Here is a 17,221-nt window from a genome sequence, read left to right as displayed (position 1 = left end):
TACTGTCAATAACATACAGATCTCGATTGCACCTTGATTGCCAGTGAGTGGCCAAGCCTTCGTTACACTTACAACTTGTTTATTCATCAAACCCAGCCCTTTTCGCGCCACCGCCAGCTATTGCGCTCATAATAATGGCTGTGAAAATAGCAATAAATATTTCTCACACACCCATGGATCTATAGTGCTACCGCTAGCGCTTAGACTCACCATTGAATAAGGTTTGTTAAAATAGAGCCCTGGGTGTTTTTCTCGGCTCTCTCTTGTACGCACCCCAACAGAATGCTCCATTAATGATTACAATAAATTACGTTTCACTGGTCTACTGAAGCCTGAAAATAATGAATTGGTTTGTTCTAAAGGGGCTGGTTTTGCATGACCAATTTAATTCCTTCTGCATTCACACAATGTGATCCGATGCTGCTGCATCAGCAGAATGAAGGTTCTGCTCAATTAAAAAAGTATCTGCAAAACATGAGCTTTGTTTGGAAGTTTTTCTTTAACTGTGCTTTCATCTTATAATGAGGTCATTCTTAAAAGTCTAAGCTGTGGTGGATGGGGGGGATCATTTAGCTATTTGATTAGAATTTTAGGACCCCTTTAGGTATAAAAAATATATATAAAACAATATTTTATAAAATATTTAATTTGGACTTTTTTATTTTACTAGGCAAACCAGTTAAGAACAAATTCTTATTTTCAATGACGGCCTAGGAACAGTGGGTTAACTGCCTGTTCAGGGGCAGAACGACAGATTTGTACCTTGTCAGCTCGGGGGTTTGAACTTGTAACCTTCTGGTTACGAGTCCAACGCTCTGACCACTAGGCTACCCCTCTGGACTAATATAGACCAGAGAAACGCATTGAATAACACATTTATAAATGGAAAAAAAGTCAGTCAAAAAATGTATAATAAGAAACAAGGTTTGTAAAGTGTCTGTCCTATATCTAGGAGATACAAGAAAGCTCAGGAAATATTATCATAATTTTATTTGAACACATATTTAACCTACCTTCATACTTCCATTCATTTTTTAAAACAGTACCGGTTACCTGTGACACTTGTGGGTGATGTAGAACAAAACCACCATCAGGTTCTTGAGTCTTCTCTTTCCATAGAGTGCTCACCATAGTTTTGTAGGTCAAACCGTTCGGAAGCTGCAGACATTTACTTGTGAAGTCAGATTTTTGGGATGTCTCAGTCTGACAAACACCGCCCTAGCTCTGCCACCTTTCACCGCAGATACGGAAGTGCGACATACATAGTAGGTGGATGCTGAGATTGAGATTCATCCAATGTTGTTTATTATGTTACTTAGATTGACACACAGGTGTATCAATCGACTCTAGGGGGATAACTGATTTGAATGTTTATTCTATTGTATTGGAAAAGTTGCTGTTGAAATAGCTGTTTTCACATGTTGAGCCGACCTAAATGTCGCATGTAAAACCATAATATCATATGTATTAAATTTAGTTCACATGTCATCACCACCTTTTCACATATGAGGAGAATAACATGTTTTCACCTCATGTGAATGGCAGATTCACATGTGAAAATCACATTTGCCCTTTCACATGTAAAAAAAACTCCACGTGTAAATCTCACTTCCACATGTGTGATAGCATTTTCAAGTGAAATAAATTCACATATGAGAATCACATTTGCCGTTTCTAAGCTTGGACGGTATACCATTTATAACGTATACTAGCATATTTGGAAGTAGTCATGGGATGGTTTCTCAATAACGTTGAAACTATTTCATTAAAGTTTTTTTAATACATTTGAATATTTGTAGCTACTTTTAAGGAAATACCGGCAGTCAACTTCTGCAATATGTTAGGCGATAAAGCAGATCGCATTCTTCATTTCACCTGTCACATTATAATTCATTATGAAGTTTGCCGGTAGTCTTTAGCCACATTGATTGTTTTGCTAATTTAGTAGCTAGTTATTAGCTAAGTGGTTAGCTTCTTACAAAAATCAAGCTTCTCTTGGTAACAGCAGAGAATCGCTTCCTGGATCAAGTGCCTTGCTGTCTTATATATGTTTTGTGTGTGCAGCAAACTTGTTTTGTTACTTGTATAATTTTATTATCTGGGATGTATGTCCTGTCAAAGAATGTATAAAAGGTTAGCATTCACTATAGGATTTTACATGTACTTTACATGTAACCTTCGAATTACAGAGGCTCAGTGGGGTTGGAAAATGTTGCCCCTTGTGTTTACTACCAGTATTACCGGGATGGCACAAGTTTGGAATGAAGGTATAACTGTCTGGAATTAAAAGTTCACATGTGAAAAACAATCACATGTAACAATCTAATTTGCAGTTTAATATACTGTATGAAAAACGTTGACGTGATTGTTACTCACACTTGAACTTGCAATTCCACATGTGAAAGTGAACATCAAATTAGCAGTTTCACATGTAAGAAATCTCCACATTTACTCCAATGTAAACAAAGTAAATGTAAAACACTGTATAGCCTAAAAACATGGTTAAAACTATCATTTTTATATCATAGATGGTTAGTACTTGCATCCATAGCGTAGTCTGGGTTGCATTTCTCCAGCCCCATCCCTCAGCTTTTTACAGATACTGTGGTTGGGAAAACAGAGTATTCATGGGGCAAATATATTATATATTGTTTTATCATAAAGCAATTAATTAAAATGCCTCCCTCTTTCCTGCAATTTTCCCTGTCTTTGGTTATGTTACGTTGGCCTTTGCTTTCACTGCCTTTTTTCCAGTTGCAAGTTTTGGTACATTTATTCCAACAACATAGGGTTAGGGTTAGCATCCCACTGCTGGTTTGCCTCAGAAGTTAAGCAGGGTTGGTCCTGGTATATCCCTGGATGGGAGACCAGACACATCTGGAAGTGGTCAAAATAATGATAAACAGTGAAACATCACATGTCTGACTCTAGCGTTTCACTGTAGTAACATAACACATAGATCATGTATGTCATGGTTACTGTACTGCACACAAAAGCAGGAGGTTCCATCTGATGCAGGACATTTCAATGTATGTTCAGTGGAGTGTCCCGTGAATTATTCATGGTCCAAACTGAAATTGGATATATGGATGGATGGGTGCCACCCACCCCAAGGGCCATGTCAATTAATGTTACATGACAGGCAGACAGACCCAACATCGGAGCCGGAGTGAAAACCTCTGCCATTCACTTTCATCAATAATGCAGCAGGACCTGTCTCTAGAGTTAGCCCGATTGACAACACCCCACTCCTATACACTCCACCCATCTCTCTCATCCTCCCCCTCATATTCTCTTCTGAGTTCAGAATATTTGTTTTCTTTTTCTAATTCCATAATAATAGATTGCAACAATAGTTGTGTATTCATGGATAATAGCTTGAGATTGAATTTCATTTTTGACACAAAAACATCTGCAAGGAATAGGATCTATAAATACCACTCCTTTTATCTCCCAGGATAGAGTGATAATGGGCCTAGTGTGGGAGGATGGGAAGGAGGGGGGATGGGTGAGGAAATGAGGGGGCGATGGTGAGAGGGGTGGCAAAGAAAGAGGAAAAGAGGATATGAGAGGAACTTTCAGTGTGGTATTGTTCACCCTGGCGGGGGGACTGTTCAAATGTGTGTTTCCCCCCCTATCTGTCTCGGTCTGTATGTCTCTGTTCTCTCTTTTCTCTCACAAGTTTTCTTGATCTCTCCATCCATATCTCCAACTCAGTTTCATTGATTCCCTCAGAAACACTAGACTCCTATGAACTCTTGCGAGCTTACATTCTGTTTCATTACACAGATTAACAGGGGCACAAATTTGGTTTTAGAAGTGGGGGGGGACATAACATATATATTTATTTTATATATAGTTGAATAAACACTCCAAACAGCCTAACCAACCGCTCGGAGGCGTCCGTATGGTCCTAAAGCACGTTTTGTATCACATTCTAATTATAAAACTAGTTGCACAGCTGCGGATAGGTTCTGGCCACAACCAGATTCAAACTATTTGAGTCCCTCCCTTCCCTCCACTGTATGGCTGATCTTGAGGAAGTTGGTGTTGATGCTGCTGTAGCAGAAGTTATAACAGGAGAGCATAACTTAATTGAAAGAACGGAAAACTGCATTGAAGGCTTTTCTCAGGGAAAAAGATATTTTGGCTTTTCTGGGTTGGCAAGAGCTTGATTTACCACCTGCCTCCTCTGGTAGTGAAGAAAATGTGACAGATCGAGGAACCAATTCTCATTGTTTTGTCGCCTTTGGTCGCCCTCATGCAATACATTACCATGTTGTTTTTGGTAGCCCAGGGTCTTGGTATAAGTTAAATAATAAGACCAAATAAAATAAAATGCACTTGAAAAAAATTGGGATTTGATTTATTCCTATTCTTTAACTTTAATTATTGGTTGAGATGGAGATGTGAATCCAACATACCAATTATACATTTGTAGACTAATTGGAATTAAAGCCAGACTAAATGAGCAAATCTGATCATAATTCTATCGTCCCTATTCCTACTTACAAGCAAAAACTAAAGCAGGAAGTACCAGTGACTTAATCAATACGGAAGTGGTCAGATGACGCAGATGCTAAGCTACAGGACTGTTTTGCTAGCACAGACTGGATGGAATATGTTCCAGGACAAATCTGATGGCATTGAGAAGTATACTACATCAGTCACGGGCTTCATCAATAAGTGCATCGATGACGTTGACTCCAGTGACCGTACGTACATACCCCAACCAGAAGGCATGGATTACAGGCAACATCCACATTGAGCTAAAGGGTAGAGCTGCTGCTTTCAAGAGCGGGACACTAATCCGGACGTTTATAAGAAATCCCGCTATGCCCTCAGACGAACCATCAAACAGGCAAAGCTTCATTACAGGACTAAGATTGAATCGTACTACACCGGCTCCAAAACTTGATGAATGTGGCAGGGCTTGCAAACTATTACGGACTACAAATGGAAGCCCAGCCGCGAGCTGCCCAGTGACATAAGCCTACTCGCTTCGAGGCAAGTAACACTGAAAATGCATGAGAGCACCAGCTGTTCTGGACGACTGTGTGATCATGCTCTCTGTAGCCGATGTGAGTTAGACCTTTAAACAGGTCAACATTCACAAGGCCGCAGGGCTAGATGTATAACCAGGATGTGTACTCTGAGCATGCGCTGACCAACTGGCAAGTGTCTTCACTCACATTTTCAACCTGCCCTGGCCGAGACTGTAATACCAACATGTTTCCGCAGACCACCATAGTCCCTGTGCACCAAGATAACCTGCCTAAATGATTACCGACCCGTAGCACTCATGTCTGTGGCCATGAAGTGCTTTGAAAGGCTAGTCCTGGCTCACAACACCATCATCCCAGAAACACTAGACCCACTCCAATTTGCATACCGCCCCAACAGATCCACAAATCTCTATTACACTCAACACTGCCCTTTCCCACCTGGACAAAAGGAACACTGTTCAATGGCTACAGCTCAGAGTTCAACACCATAGTGCACTAAAAGCTCATCACTAAGCTAAGGAACACTGGGATTAAACACCTCCATCTGAAACTGGATCCTGGACTTCCTGATGGGCTGCTGCCAGGTGGTAAGGGTAGGCAACAACACATCTGCCACGTTGATCCTCAACACGGGGGCCCCTCAGGGGTGCATGTTTAGTCCCCTCCTGTACTCTCAATTTACCCATGACTGCGTGGCCAAGCATGACTCCAACACCATCAGTAAGTTTGCTGTCTACAGTGGTAGGCTTGATCACCGACAACGATGAGACAGTCTATAGGAAAGAGGTCATAGACCTGACCGTGTGGTGCCAGGACAACAACCTCTCCCACAACGTGACCAAGACAAAGGAGATGACCATGGACTACAGGAAAAGGAGTGCCGAGCATGCCCCCATTCTCATCGATGGGGCTGTAGTGGAGTTGCGAGCTTGAAGTTCCTTGGTGTCCACATCACCAACAAATTACCATGCTTCAAACACACCAAGACAGTTGTGAAGAGGGCAAGACAACACCTATTCCCCCTCAGGAGACTGAAAGGACTTGGCATGGGTCCTCAAAAAGGTCTACAGCTGCACCATCGAGAGCATCCTGACCGATTGCGTCACTGCCTGGTATGGCAACTGCTCGGCCTCCGACCACAAGGCACTACAGAGGGTAGTGCATACGGCCCAGTACATCACTGGGGCCAAGCTTCCTGCCATCCATGACCTCTATACCAGGCGGTGTCAGGGGAAGGCCCTTAAAATTGCCAGAGATTCCAGCCACTCTAGTCATAGACTGTTCTCTCTGCTACCACACGACAAGTTGTACCGGAGCGCCAAGTCTTGGTCCAAAAGGCTTCTTAACAGCTTCTAACCCCAAGCCATAAGGCTGCTGAACAGCTAATCAAATGCTACCCGGACTATTTGCATTGACACCCCCCTCTTTTTTTGAGCTGCTGCTACTCGCTGTTTATCATGTATGCATAGTCACTTTACCCCTACCTACATGTACATATTACCTCAATTATCTCGAATAACCTGTACACCCGCACATTGACTCAGTTCTGGTGCCCCCTGTTTCCGGTGCCACCTGTATTATTATTGTTATTCATTGTTGCTCTTTCTTTTATTTTTTAGTTTAGTTTATTTAGTAAATACATTTCTTAACTCTATTGTTGGTTAAGGGCTTGTAAGTAAGCATTTCACTGTAAAGTCTACACCCGTTGTATTCGGTGCACGTGACAAATACAATTTGATTTGAAAACACAATTCAATATCACTTTCGCTATACATTAAATAGCCTATTAAAAACAAGTTATCAAATGTTATATTGGATTCACGTCTCCAACTAAAATCCAAAATAAAAGTTGTTCAGTTCAGTTGTGTTGACGATCAAACACAATTCAACATTAGTTATTTTATCATGTCTATTGCATTATTTACACTTTTGAAATGTATTTATCATTGTCATTATTACACTTTTTTGAGAACCATACTTTTTCCCCACGTAGCTTTTTCCCCACATGTATTGGTGGGTAGTTGTCCATGTATAGTTGCCTGTGAGCAATACATTGGCTTCACGGTTTCGCTTGATGTTTATTGTTTTGTTGGCGACAGCTTAAAATATAGATAGACGCTCCCCACGCTGCACCTTGGTCCACTGTTTCCACCTTAGACGATCATGACACAACCTCTACAGAGAAAGCATCCCATGCCCTATGCCAGGTTGCAGAAATGTCTACACATACAGCAAAGCAAGGGAGAACCATGCAAAAAATATGACTTGGTAATAGATTCAGTGCCAGATGCAACCAGGACTAGTGAGGTGGACCACAAACAACAACATACTGAGGTAAGACTCAGCTTTGGCTTCTTCCTGTCCAACAAGCAGGATGCAGTGAAAGAGGGAGATGGGGAGAGGTTGTTGAAGTTATACATTGTACCTCTGTTGTTCTACAAGGCCTATGGTCATGTCCAGATAGCCTACAGTACCCTTCTACTGACCTTGCAAGTCAATGCCACTCCTCCCTTTGGATGGCACACAGTCTTACCTGGAACAAATTTTAAAATGGGAAAGAAAAAAACATGGGAAAGAATATACCTGTTGACTTACACCTAGACCACATCAACAACTTCTAGAAGTCGTTTTTAAGGGTCTGGGTCCAAACATGTCAAAGCAAGAGGGAGACAGGATTAAGCAAATCCATTGGTGCCCTCAAGTACTTGATAGACATCACAGACTCTGAGTTCAAGGTATCTACGTCTAGTGGCATCCATCATGCTGCTCATCAGACCGAGGACATTCTAACCCTTGTGGAGGTTATCAGGGAGGCAGAGCTGTTCAAAACCCAACCAGGCAGAGAGTTCACAGCATTCATTGGTTAACAGAAACCGTCTCTCAAAAGTGAAGTACAGTGAGTTGTGGGGGTGGTTGAGGTTCAAATTGAAGTAGTGGAGAAATGTTCCAGTTTGATTTGAAACAACTTTATGTTCCAGGCTAGCTGTGGATGTGGGCTACTTAGTCTGACTATCGAACCCTGTCCAAGCGGTAGATAGCGATGGGGAGTTAAGGAGTAGGAGTAGGCTAAGTCAACTAATGTTGTCACTGTTAACATTTCGTATTGATCTGCATTTGAAATTATTTAAGTTTTGTATTTCAGTATAACTTGTATCTGTTTTTATCTGTATAACTTTTCATGCATCATTGTTCTGTTGTACTGTATTCTGTAACAACGTTAAAACTCATACTTCTTGATTAACTCATCATAATTTAAAAAAAAATCCATAATGTTAACAGTTGAAATACCTCAGATAGTTGAGCAACAGTTATGTGTCACGACTCTCGTGGGTTGAAGGAAACCAAGGTGCTAGGCGTTCATGATATTTATTATACTGAACACCATAACAAAGAGACAACAAACACGCACAGTTCTGTCAGGCAACTAAAAAGCTAAACAGAAAATAAACTACCCACAAAACACAGGTGGGAAAAAGGCTGCCTAAGTATGATTCCCAATCAGAGACAACCATAGACAGCTGTCCCTGATTGAGAACCATACCCGGCCAAAACATAGAAATAAAGAAACTAGAATGCCCACCCTAGTCACACCCTGGCCTAACCACAATAGAGAATAAAAGCCTCTCTATGGCCAGGGCGTGACATTATGACAGTTTTTGAACAAGTAACAACATACAGATAGTAACACAGTCTCATCTCTGAACAGTCGTTCAACTAACTCTCGCTCAACTAAATCTATATAGAACAATGTCCCATCCCCCCAAAAAATGACCGTTGTGTTATATCAGTTTGGTTCTCGTGGCCTACTGCTGACCAGTGGTGCCACATTTGTTTAAGTGACCCTTTAATTTATCTGTCGAAGCTGCTGTGTTGTTTTCCCATCCCAAAGTCCTCAGCTTCCTCATCATATTAACCAATGTAATCATCCTCTGGCTCAGTTAAGCTATCCTGATGGAAAGTAGGCTCTACACCGTCAATGTTACCAAATACTTCACTGATGATGTGCAGATTTGCTCTTGCATGTTGATGCTGTGAGTTGCAACACTGGTGTACCTGAAAGACAAATACATGCACCGATGCATAAGTAATAATAGCCATTATAATAGCCTGAATTTCGGGAAAGTTCCCAAAGGCATACCTGTGTCTTATCGGATGTTTTTGAAAATATTATAGACACACCGGTGTGTTTCCAGATTTAAATAAAAAAAGTTTAACAGGGGTGTATGTGCGAAGTGTTATGTCTCATGGGTTCCATCACTACGTCTTAATAACAATTCAATTATGACGTGAATCAGGAATCACTTCAACCATTTATTTGGAACGTGATATCTCAACACATACAACTCCTTTGATGCTCAGCGGTACAACCCCAAAACATAACAACTTCTTCCCTCCTACATGAACTGTCTACCAAGTGTCTAGGTGCCCTCCTATCTCTTGTAGGATAATGGTGGTCAACCTGACTGCAGACTGTGGCATTGACACAGGTGTAGGCATGTGAGTCGCCTGTGTCCCAGTCTTGTCACACACTTGTGTGGTGCGGCTGGGTCAGTGCCCTGAGTTACGTGACTGTGAGCTCATATGTGACGACTGCTGGGTCAGGGTGTCACCCATTAACAGTTCTGGACCACTCACGACTGGTTCTGTCTGTGTTGCTTTACTCAACAGTAACTGATCTGTGTGCCTTTTCCAGATGGTGTCCTCTTCAGTCTGGACAGTGTAGGATACAGGACCAGTCTGAGCAGTGACTGTAGCAGGAACCCACTTTGGTCCTTTGAGGTAGTTCCAATCTAAGACAGTTTCTCCAGGATTGAAAGCTCTGTCCTTTAATCTCAGTTCACAATGTTTGACTTGACGCTTCTGTTGACGTTGCACTGTCTCCTTTGCGTTCTGAGGTTTGAATAGGTTGAAGCTCGTGCGTAGCTCTCTCTTTATGAGTAGCGATGCAGGTGAAGCCTTGGTGGTTGCGTGAGGTGTGTTCCTGTAGAATAACAGGAAGCTTTTCAAACATTAGTGTAGTGTCCCTTGACCCTGAGATGCTTTTAAGGCATGTTTCATGGTCTGTGCAAACCTATGTGCAAGCCCGTTGGTGGATGGATGATACGGTGCCGATCTGATGTGGCGTAAGCCATTCATCGGTATAAACGTGGCCATTTCCTGTGACATCAGCGATACCTCTCATGGTGACATTCAACTGTTCAAAGTCTTTAACAAGATGTGTGCTGGCTGAAGTTGGTGTTTCATTGTCTTTTTGCAAACTGAGTCTGACACGAGATTCAGCTGCCCCTGTGTCAATTTCCATACGCACCAGCTGCCCCTCTAGCAAGGGAGAGACATAGTAGCTGTTCGGCCCCGAGCAAAAGTCAGTATATTCAGTGTGACTTCCTCGTCCGAGTCACTCACCTCTGTGTTCTTCTGCTAAACAGCGTGAACATGTCTCTTTTTCTTTCGTTGGAATGTCTCTTGTTTCCAGTCTTCAACATTTTCTCTGAGCTCTTTTTGTTTCTGCAGGCTCGTTTGACGTGGCTATTTTGTACCACATGCTCGGCAATCCATGTCTTCACAACAGCATGTAGACGCCTGATGAACCACTTTGCCACAGCTTCCACTGTGGCAGCTTGATTTCCCTGTCTCTGATTATCAGTTGCAACTCTGTGCACTTTTCCTGATGAACTTAACTGCTGAACCTCTTTAGCAGCTACAGTAGTTCCATGGACACACTGATTTCAATGGCCTTTGCCAAGGTCAGATTACTTTCAGTCAATAGTCTCTTTTGTGTAGCTTCACTCTGTGGCCCACATACTAGTCTCTCTCTAATGGTGTATTTTAGAACATCATTCATCTCAGTGATCTGATCATTTCCTTAAAGAAGCAGCAAACATTGTAACTGATTCCCCTCTAATTGATTTCGTCTGTGGAATGTAAACTTTTCAGCAATAACTAGCAGTTTTGGTGAAAAGTGTCCTTTCAGCATTTCCCAATATCCCCATACGTCTTATTACCTGGCCTGTCTGGCTGTTGCAGGCTACTTAGTAAATTAAATGTTCTTGGACCCATTACACTGAACAGTTCTGCCCCCATTGATGTCATTTACAAGGACACAATATTAATACTGTTCTGTATATGAGCTCCACTGTTCAATTCTTTCATCAAACTGTCCAAAGTTTCCAACAAGTCCAGACATTTTTCCTTTCTAAATAGGATCCTGATTATCACTCACTTCAATGTTGTCCTTAACCACCGAAATATATTCCTCAGTTACGTGAACTTCATTCACTTCAATCACTGACATTTCCACCTCAAGTTCGCTCATCTAGCAGTTTTTAATTCCAAAGTTAGTCTTCACAGTTGAATATATGTTCTTTCCTTTACTTCTGTATATTTCTCCCTTTTTAATCACACCGTCTCTAATCCGTTTCTGCCGTCCATGACGATGCTAATTCTCTCTCTTAGCTAGCTCAACGTTTGCCTCTACTAGCAATACACTGTGCTAACATTATCTTAGACTATTCCACGGAAAATAGTTTTAAACATGTAAAAAATGACTTCTTCCTGACAGAATAGCTCCTGCAGGTTCAGACTTCCTCTTCGCCAATCTTTGGTTATGTCTCGTGGGTTTCATAACCACGTCTTTATAACAATTCAATAATTAATTTAGACGAGAGACAAGAATTAGTTCAAAAATGTATCTAGAAAGTGATTATCTCAGCACATTCAATTCTCATGATGCTCTGCTGCACAACCTCAATACATAACACAAAGCTTATTTGAAATGGTTTTATCCATCATCTTAGCTAACACTACTGATATCAAAAATGCACAGGGACTGTGTTCTTTCATGTCCCTCAAACAGACCTAGGGGCTCATCAACTCAGTATAGAGTACATAGAGATATTGTCTGTTAAATTATGGGAAATCAGTTGGTTAAGGGCGACAGGATCGGGTTGAGAAGGAAGTGAAAATTACCAGGGTCCATATTTAGGAGTTACAAACAGGTGGCACCTGATCCTTGATCAACACTCCAACTCTAAGACACTTTAGGAATATGAGCCCAGGGCATGAACTGATACTGGTTTTATTTGGTGACAATGTTTTCTCACCCTCTTTGGCAATGGATCGAAGTTCTCCCAGCTTTGTAAAGCTTTCTCTGAAGACTAATCCCCTTTTGCACCCTCTTCCCTGGTTGAAAGAAAATAAGATCCAAAATTAGAGTCTAGTGTCAGAAAGTAGAATAATAACATACATAATAACATACGAACTTGCAAAAATAAGTCATCGTACTGTCCATTACTATCGGTAACATTGTAACGTGAGGTTAGAGCATGTCTAAAGTAAGCTAGCTACACTAGCTTATTGTCTTTGAGAAAGTCTGTTACTTATGCACTAGCTAGCTAACGAGCTGCTAGCTAGGAATCCAATGAATGTTTAACATAGCATGGACTCGTTTGATATAAAATGATGTAGTTATATTTACCATTTGTATGTGACATGAACCTCATCCCCATGAGATTCTTGATACAACCTGGCAACGTCCATGGAGGATGTCCGCCTCATTATTTACACCGAGCTGCATAGCAGTGATCCCAGGCTTCGCACCCTCCCTCATCTAGTACTCCATGAAGGCGACCAACGGCGACACGACAATGAAAATTGGATCCTTGATCAGTCTCTTTTTCTTGACTAGCAGCAGAGCTAGCTAGTAAATCAAGCTGTTGCCAAACCCAGTCTGGAGAAGAGCGAAAACGTCTTTCCTTTGAGATTATCTTTTAATGCAGTTATATGCTGTTCTTTCAATGAAGTTATGCCCTCCAGTTTTGATACAGTAACTGATGCTATAGCAGCATCAACGCCAACCTCCTGAAGAGGAACTATTGTTGTTATGATTTTCGACTTCTGTTTCCAAAACAGGAGCTTCTCGTTGTCATCTTCAACTAAACCACCCCCACAGATTAGCGGAAAACACTGATTGGACTAGCCATACCCTGAAGGGAAGGGAGGGGCTCAAAAGATTTGAATCTGGTCATGACCAGTTTGGATTTGTGTAGCGAAATGTAAGCTTGCGAGATCCGGATGGTTCGTACGAAGCTACAGAGAGGCACTGACCTTCAAAATAATTTATTGTGAATAACGGTCCCTTAATAGAATATGATCAGACAGCACAGACATTGCTTAGCATGGCCTTACCAGGAACAGTCTGTACAGATCTGGAAGTAAAAAGTACATTTCAATTTAATATTGTTACAACAGTATTTAAGTGTGCACTATACATCTGTGGCTTCTGATCTTTCAGTAGAATCCAATCAAAAGTCAAAGTAAAATCTCAACCCTGAAAAACAGTACAAGCAAAACAGACACACACAACTTTTTGATTACTCAAAATTAGCCACCAGCAAAATTAGCCACCAGCAAAATTAGCCACCGGCGATATGGACTCGGAAGGAGTCAGGGTATTCATACTATGTGAGATTCGCCCAGTAGAGCGTGGTGAACGAAGTTACGCAATTGCGCACACCCTCCATAGAGCCTCTGACCGCATAGCCTGATCAAGCATAAATCAGCTTTCAGTAGTCTCAGTACTGTACCACCACAGGCCATCAGTTTAACACCCTGCTCCTGTCCCTCTCTCATTGCACACCATCAATTTCACTGTAGCTCCCTCTCCCTGACTCTCCCCTATCACTCCTATTACACCAGCCTTAATTGTCTCTCTGACCTCCATGGAAAATGACCCAATCACACAGCAATTGTAGCCTGAAATGAGAGTCCATATTTGCATTGTTCCCCTGTCACTGGGGGTGTGATTTCTTTGGTGGATGGAGAGAAAAAGGGTCCATGTTCAAGGAGAGGAAGAGTGAGAGGCATTGTGAAGGGTTTGCTTTGAAGAGATATCTGTATTAAAAGCATGACAATCTCCTCACAAAAGAAATTGGCAAACAATTCAGTGCATTCGGAAAGTACTTAGACCCCTTGACTTTTTCGACATATTGTTACGATAGAGCCTCATTCTAAAATTGATTGAATAGATTTTCCCCACCCGCGTCAATCTACACACAATACCCCATAATGATAAAGCAGAAACATTTTTTTTGAAGTTTTTGCAAGTATAAAGCCAAATAAAATAAGTAAGCAAGCAAGCTCAGCAGACCTGTAATTTGGAGAGTTTCTCCCATTCTTCTTTGCAAATCCTCTCAAGCTCTGTCAGGTTGGATGGGGAAAGTCACTACACCGCTACTTTCAGGTCTTTCCGGCGATGTTCGATTTGGTTCAAGTCCGGGCTCTGGCTGGGCCACTCAAGGACATTCAGAGACTTGTCCCCAAGCCACTCCTGCATTGTCTTGGCTGTGTGCTTAGGGTCGTTGCCCTGTTGTTATGTGAACCTTTGGCCCAGTCTGAGGTCCTGAGTGCTCTGGAGCAGGTTTTCATCAAGCATCTCGCAGTACTTTGCTCAGTTCATTTTTCCCTTAAACCTAGTCTCCCAGTCCATGCCGCTGAAAAACATCCCCACATTATGATGCTGCCACCACCATGCTTCAACGTAGCGACGGTGCCAGGTTTCCTCCAGATTTGACGCTGGGCATTCATGCCAAAGAGTTACATTTTGGTTTATTCAGACCAAAGAATCTTGTTTCTCATGGACTGAGGGATCTTTTGGTGCCTTTGGCCAACTACAAGTGGGCTGTCCTATGCCTTTTACTGAGGAGTGGCTTCCATCTGGCCAGTTTACCATAAAGGCCTGATTGGTGGAGTGCTGTAGAGATGGTTGTCCTTCTGGAAGGTTCTCCCATCTCCACACTCTGGAGCTCTGTCAGAGTGACCATCGGGTTCTTGGTCATCTCCCTGACCAAGGCCCTTCTCCCCCGATTGCTCAGTTTGGCACGGCAGCCAGCTGTAGGAAGTCTCTTGGTGGTTCCAAACTTCTTCCATTTAAGAATGATGGAGGCCACTGTGTTCTTGGGGACCTTCAATGCTTCAGACATTTTTTGGTACCCTTCCCCAGGTCTGTGTCTCGACAAAATCCTGTCTCTGCGCTCTACGGACAATTCCTTTGACCTCCTGGCATGGTCTTTGCTCTGACATGCACTGTGGGACCTTATATCGACAGGTGTGTGCCTTTCCAAATCATATCAAATCAACTTGATTGGAGGTGGACTCCAATCAAGTTGTAGAAACATCTCAAGGATGATCAATGGAAACAGGATGCACCTGAGCTCAATATCGAGCCTCATAGCAAAGGATCTGAATACTTATGTAAATAAACAATCTGTTGTTTTTGTTTTATAGGTTTGCAAAAATGTCTAAAAACCTGTTTTCACTTTGTCATTAGGGGTTATTGTGTGTAGATTGATGAGGAAAATCTATTTTATAATAAGTAATTTAACAAAATGTGGAAAAAGTCAAGGTGTCTGAATACTTTCCAAATTAACTGATTATAGTCATGGCAAATTTGAATCCAAACGTTGGCTCCTAGGAGTTTTTAGCTGAATTTTACAATTCTGTGTGCACACCATGATTAAAATCTGTAAATCATTTCATTATATGTGACTCTTTTCAGGAAACTATGCGTATGTCACGCATCCCTACTTCACAGGAGTGCCATTTGAATGCAAAGTTTTTGTAAACATTTTGGCAGAAAAACCTTCTGGAACTTTCATGTGCCTTCATAACAAACTTGTTTCCAAATCTGTAAATATTAATACAAGTGTTAAATTATGAGCCTAGTTGGTTTAGCCACGGACAAATACAGCAACCTTACCGCTAGACATGATTGGCTGAGATAATGAGTGGGCTGGACATGCTGAGCGATGAGTTCGGATTGGTCTGCCTTGTAGCACACTTCTGTCTAGAATATGAGCTGGTCAGTATGTGTAGGTAATCCTTTCCAACATGGCTATTTTAAAAGATATCACATAGCAGAACTGTATACGTGTCACTCTCAACTTTCTGGAGGACCAAGTTTTGAAACCAGTGGATTAAAAATATGATAGCTAAGGAAATTAAGAAAATTCTGACATTTGATTGCAAGTATGCAGATGGAGTCAAAAAGAGAACACACAGAAGGCTGTTGTATAACACACCTGTCTCCGGATTACATCTTCAAAATAAGGGCAACCATGGCATCCATGACAGAGAGGGAGAAGTGTCCATCCATGTAAACAGGTAAGAGAGTCTAACTACATTTTCAGATATTACACGTTTCTAATTTTGTCAATAAAGTCATTTTCATGTCAAGTTAACGTGTACTGGCTGGCTAGCTAACATTACATGTTTGATCTGTGTGGTAATACAATTCGTATCTCAGAGCCATTTGCTAGTTATAACCTAATGTTAGCTAGCTAACATCATACCTGGTTGGTTAGCTACCTGCAGATTCATGTAGTATGGTAAAATTATGAGTTGGGATTATGGTCATTATTTTGCTATCTAGCTACATCTAAACAAAAGACTTCACTATGCAAGTAACTATTCAATAGAATGTTTATGATGTCACTGTGACAACTGTCGATAGACGTAGCTGGTAAATTTGCTCTGGCTATCTTCTCCGATTTCAGAGCACTCTAGCCAGTGTCAGCAAACATTGGCAAAAAAAGCGTAATTGGAGCACAGTTGCAGTCACCAACTCCCTGCATAACATAAAAATAGCCTAACCAGCTCTGCTAGGTCGAGTAAAATAGTCAGTGAGCTGTTCTCTCATGTGTCTGGAAGTAGCTAGTCAAATGTTAGCCAGTTAGCTTGGGTGCTTGACTGCTGTTTTTAGGACGCTCTGATCAACCCTACTCCTTGGCCAGTGTGCTCTCCGAATGCTCAGAGAGCGTAATGCTCTGAGTTTACTAACAGACAATCTGACAACGCTCATAGTTTACCACCGCCTAGAGCACACTCTGGCACTCCAGACTAAATTTACGAACCCACCTGTAGTATAATTCAGCGTTTAGTCTTGTAATCTTTGGTTGTTTAGTACATGGCCTCACATGTGAATCCTTAAAGAGATGGGTGGGGCTAAAGCTTAAAATGGTGTGAACACACCTAATACAATTAGTTGGTCAGAAGGTTCAAATCAACGTTTCCTATCATGGTGTCGATGTACTGTAGATCGAATTGTACTCAAGAAATGTTCTTCCCTATTATGGGTCATATTAGCAGGCTATCCCAGGGTAAAAACACTTCAAATTCATTACATATACTTCCTTTCAAAAGTTTGGGGTCACTTAGAAATG

The 17,221-nt window shown here is 41.6% G+C and overlaps 1 protein-coding gene across 2 annotated transcripts in view; it reads right to left on the bottom strand.

Annotated features, from left to right (window-relative positions):
* Positions 1–17,221, bottom strand: part of LOC124037185 (DNA nucleotidylexotransferase) — a 143,414-nt gene that overhangs the window by 12,123 nt on the left and 114,070 nt on the right. The window contains exon 11 of one of the 2 annotated variants that reach the window (XM_046351854.1): positions 8,725–9,059. The exons of the other annotated variant lie outside the window; for it this stretch is intronic. Within the exon in view, the coding sequence (XP_046207810.1) occupies positions 8,916–9,059 (144 nt within the window). The 3' untranslated portion in view covers positions 8,725–8,915. Of the gene's footprint in view, positions 1–8,724; positions 9,060–17,221 lie in introns of those variants that run through there. 2 annotated transcript variants of the gene reach the window in all.

The sequence above is a fragment of the Oncorhynchus gorbuscha genome, linkage group LG06 (assembly GCF_021184085.1).
Source record: "Oncorhynchus gorbuscha isolate QuinsamMale2020 ecotype Even-year linkage group LG06, OgorEven_v1.0, whole genome shotgun sequence".
Classification (NCBI taxonomy): Eukaryota; Metazoa; Chordata; class Actinopteri; order Salmoniformes; family Salmonidae; genus Oncorhynchus; species Oncorhynchus gorbuscha.
The sequence above is the reverse complement of the archived record's forward strand: the minus strand, read 5'-3'. Positions and strand labels throughout refer to the sequence as shown.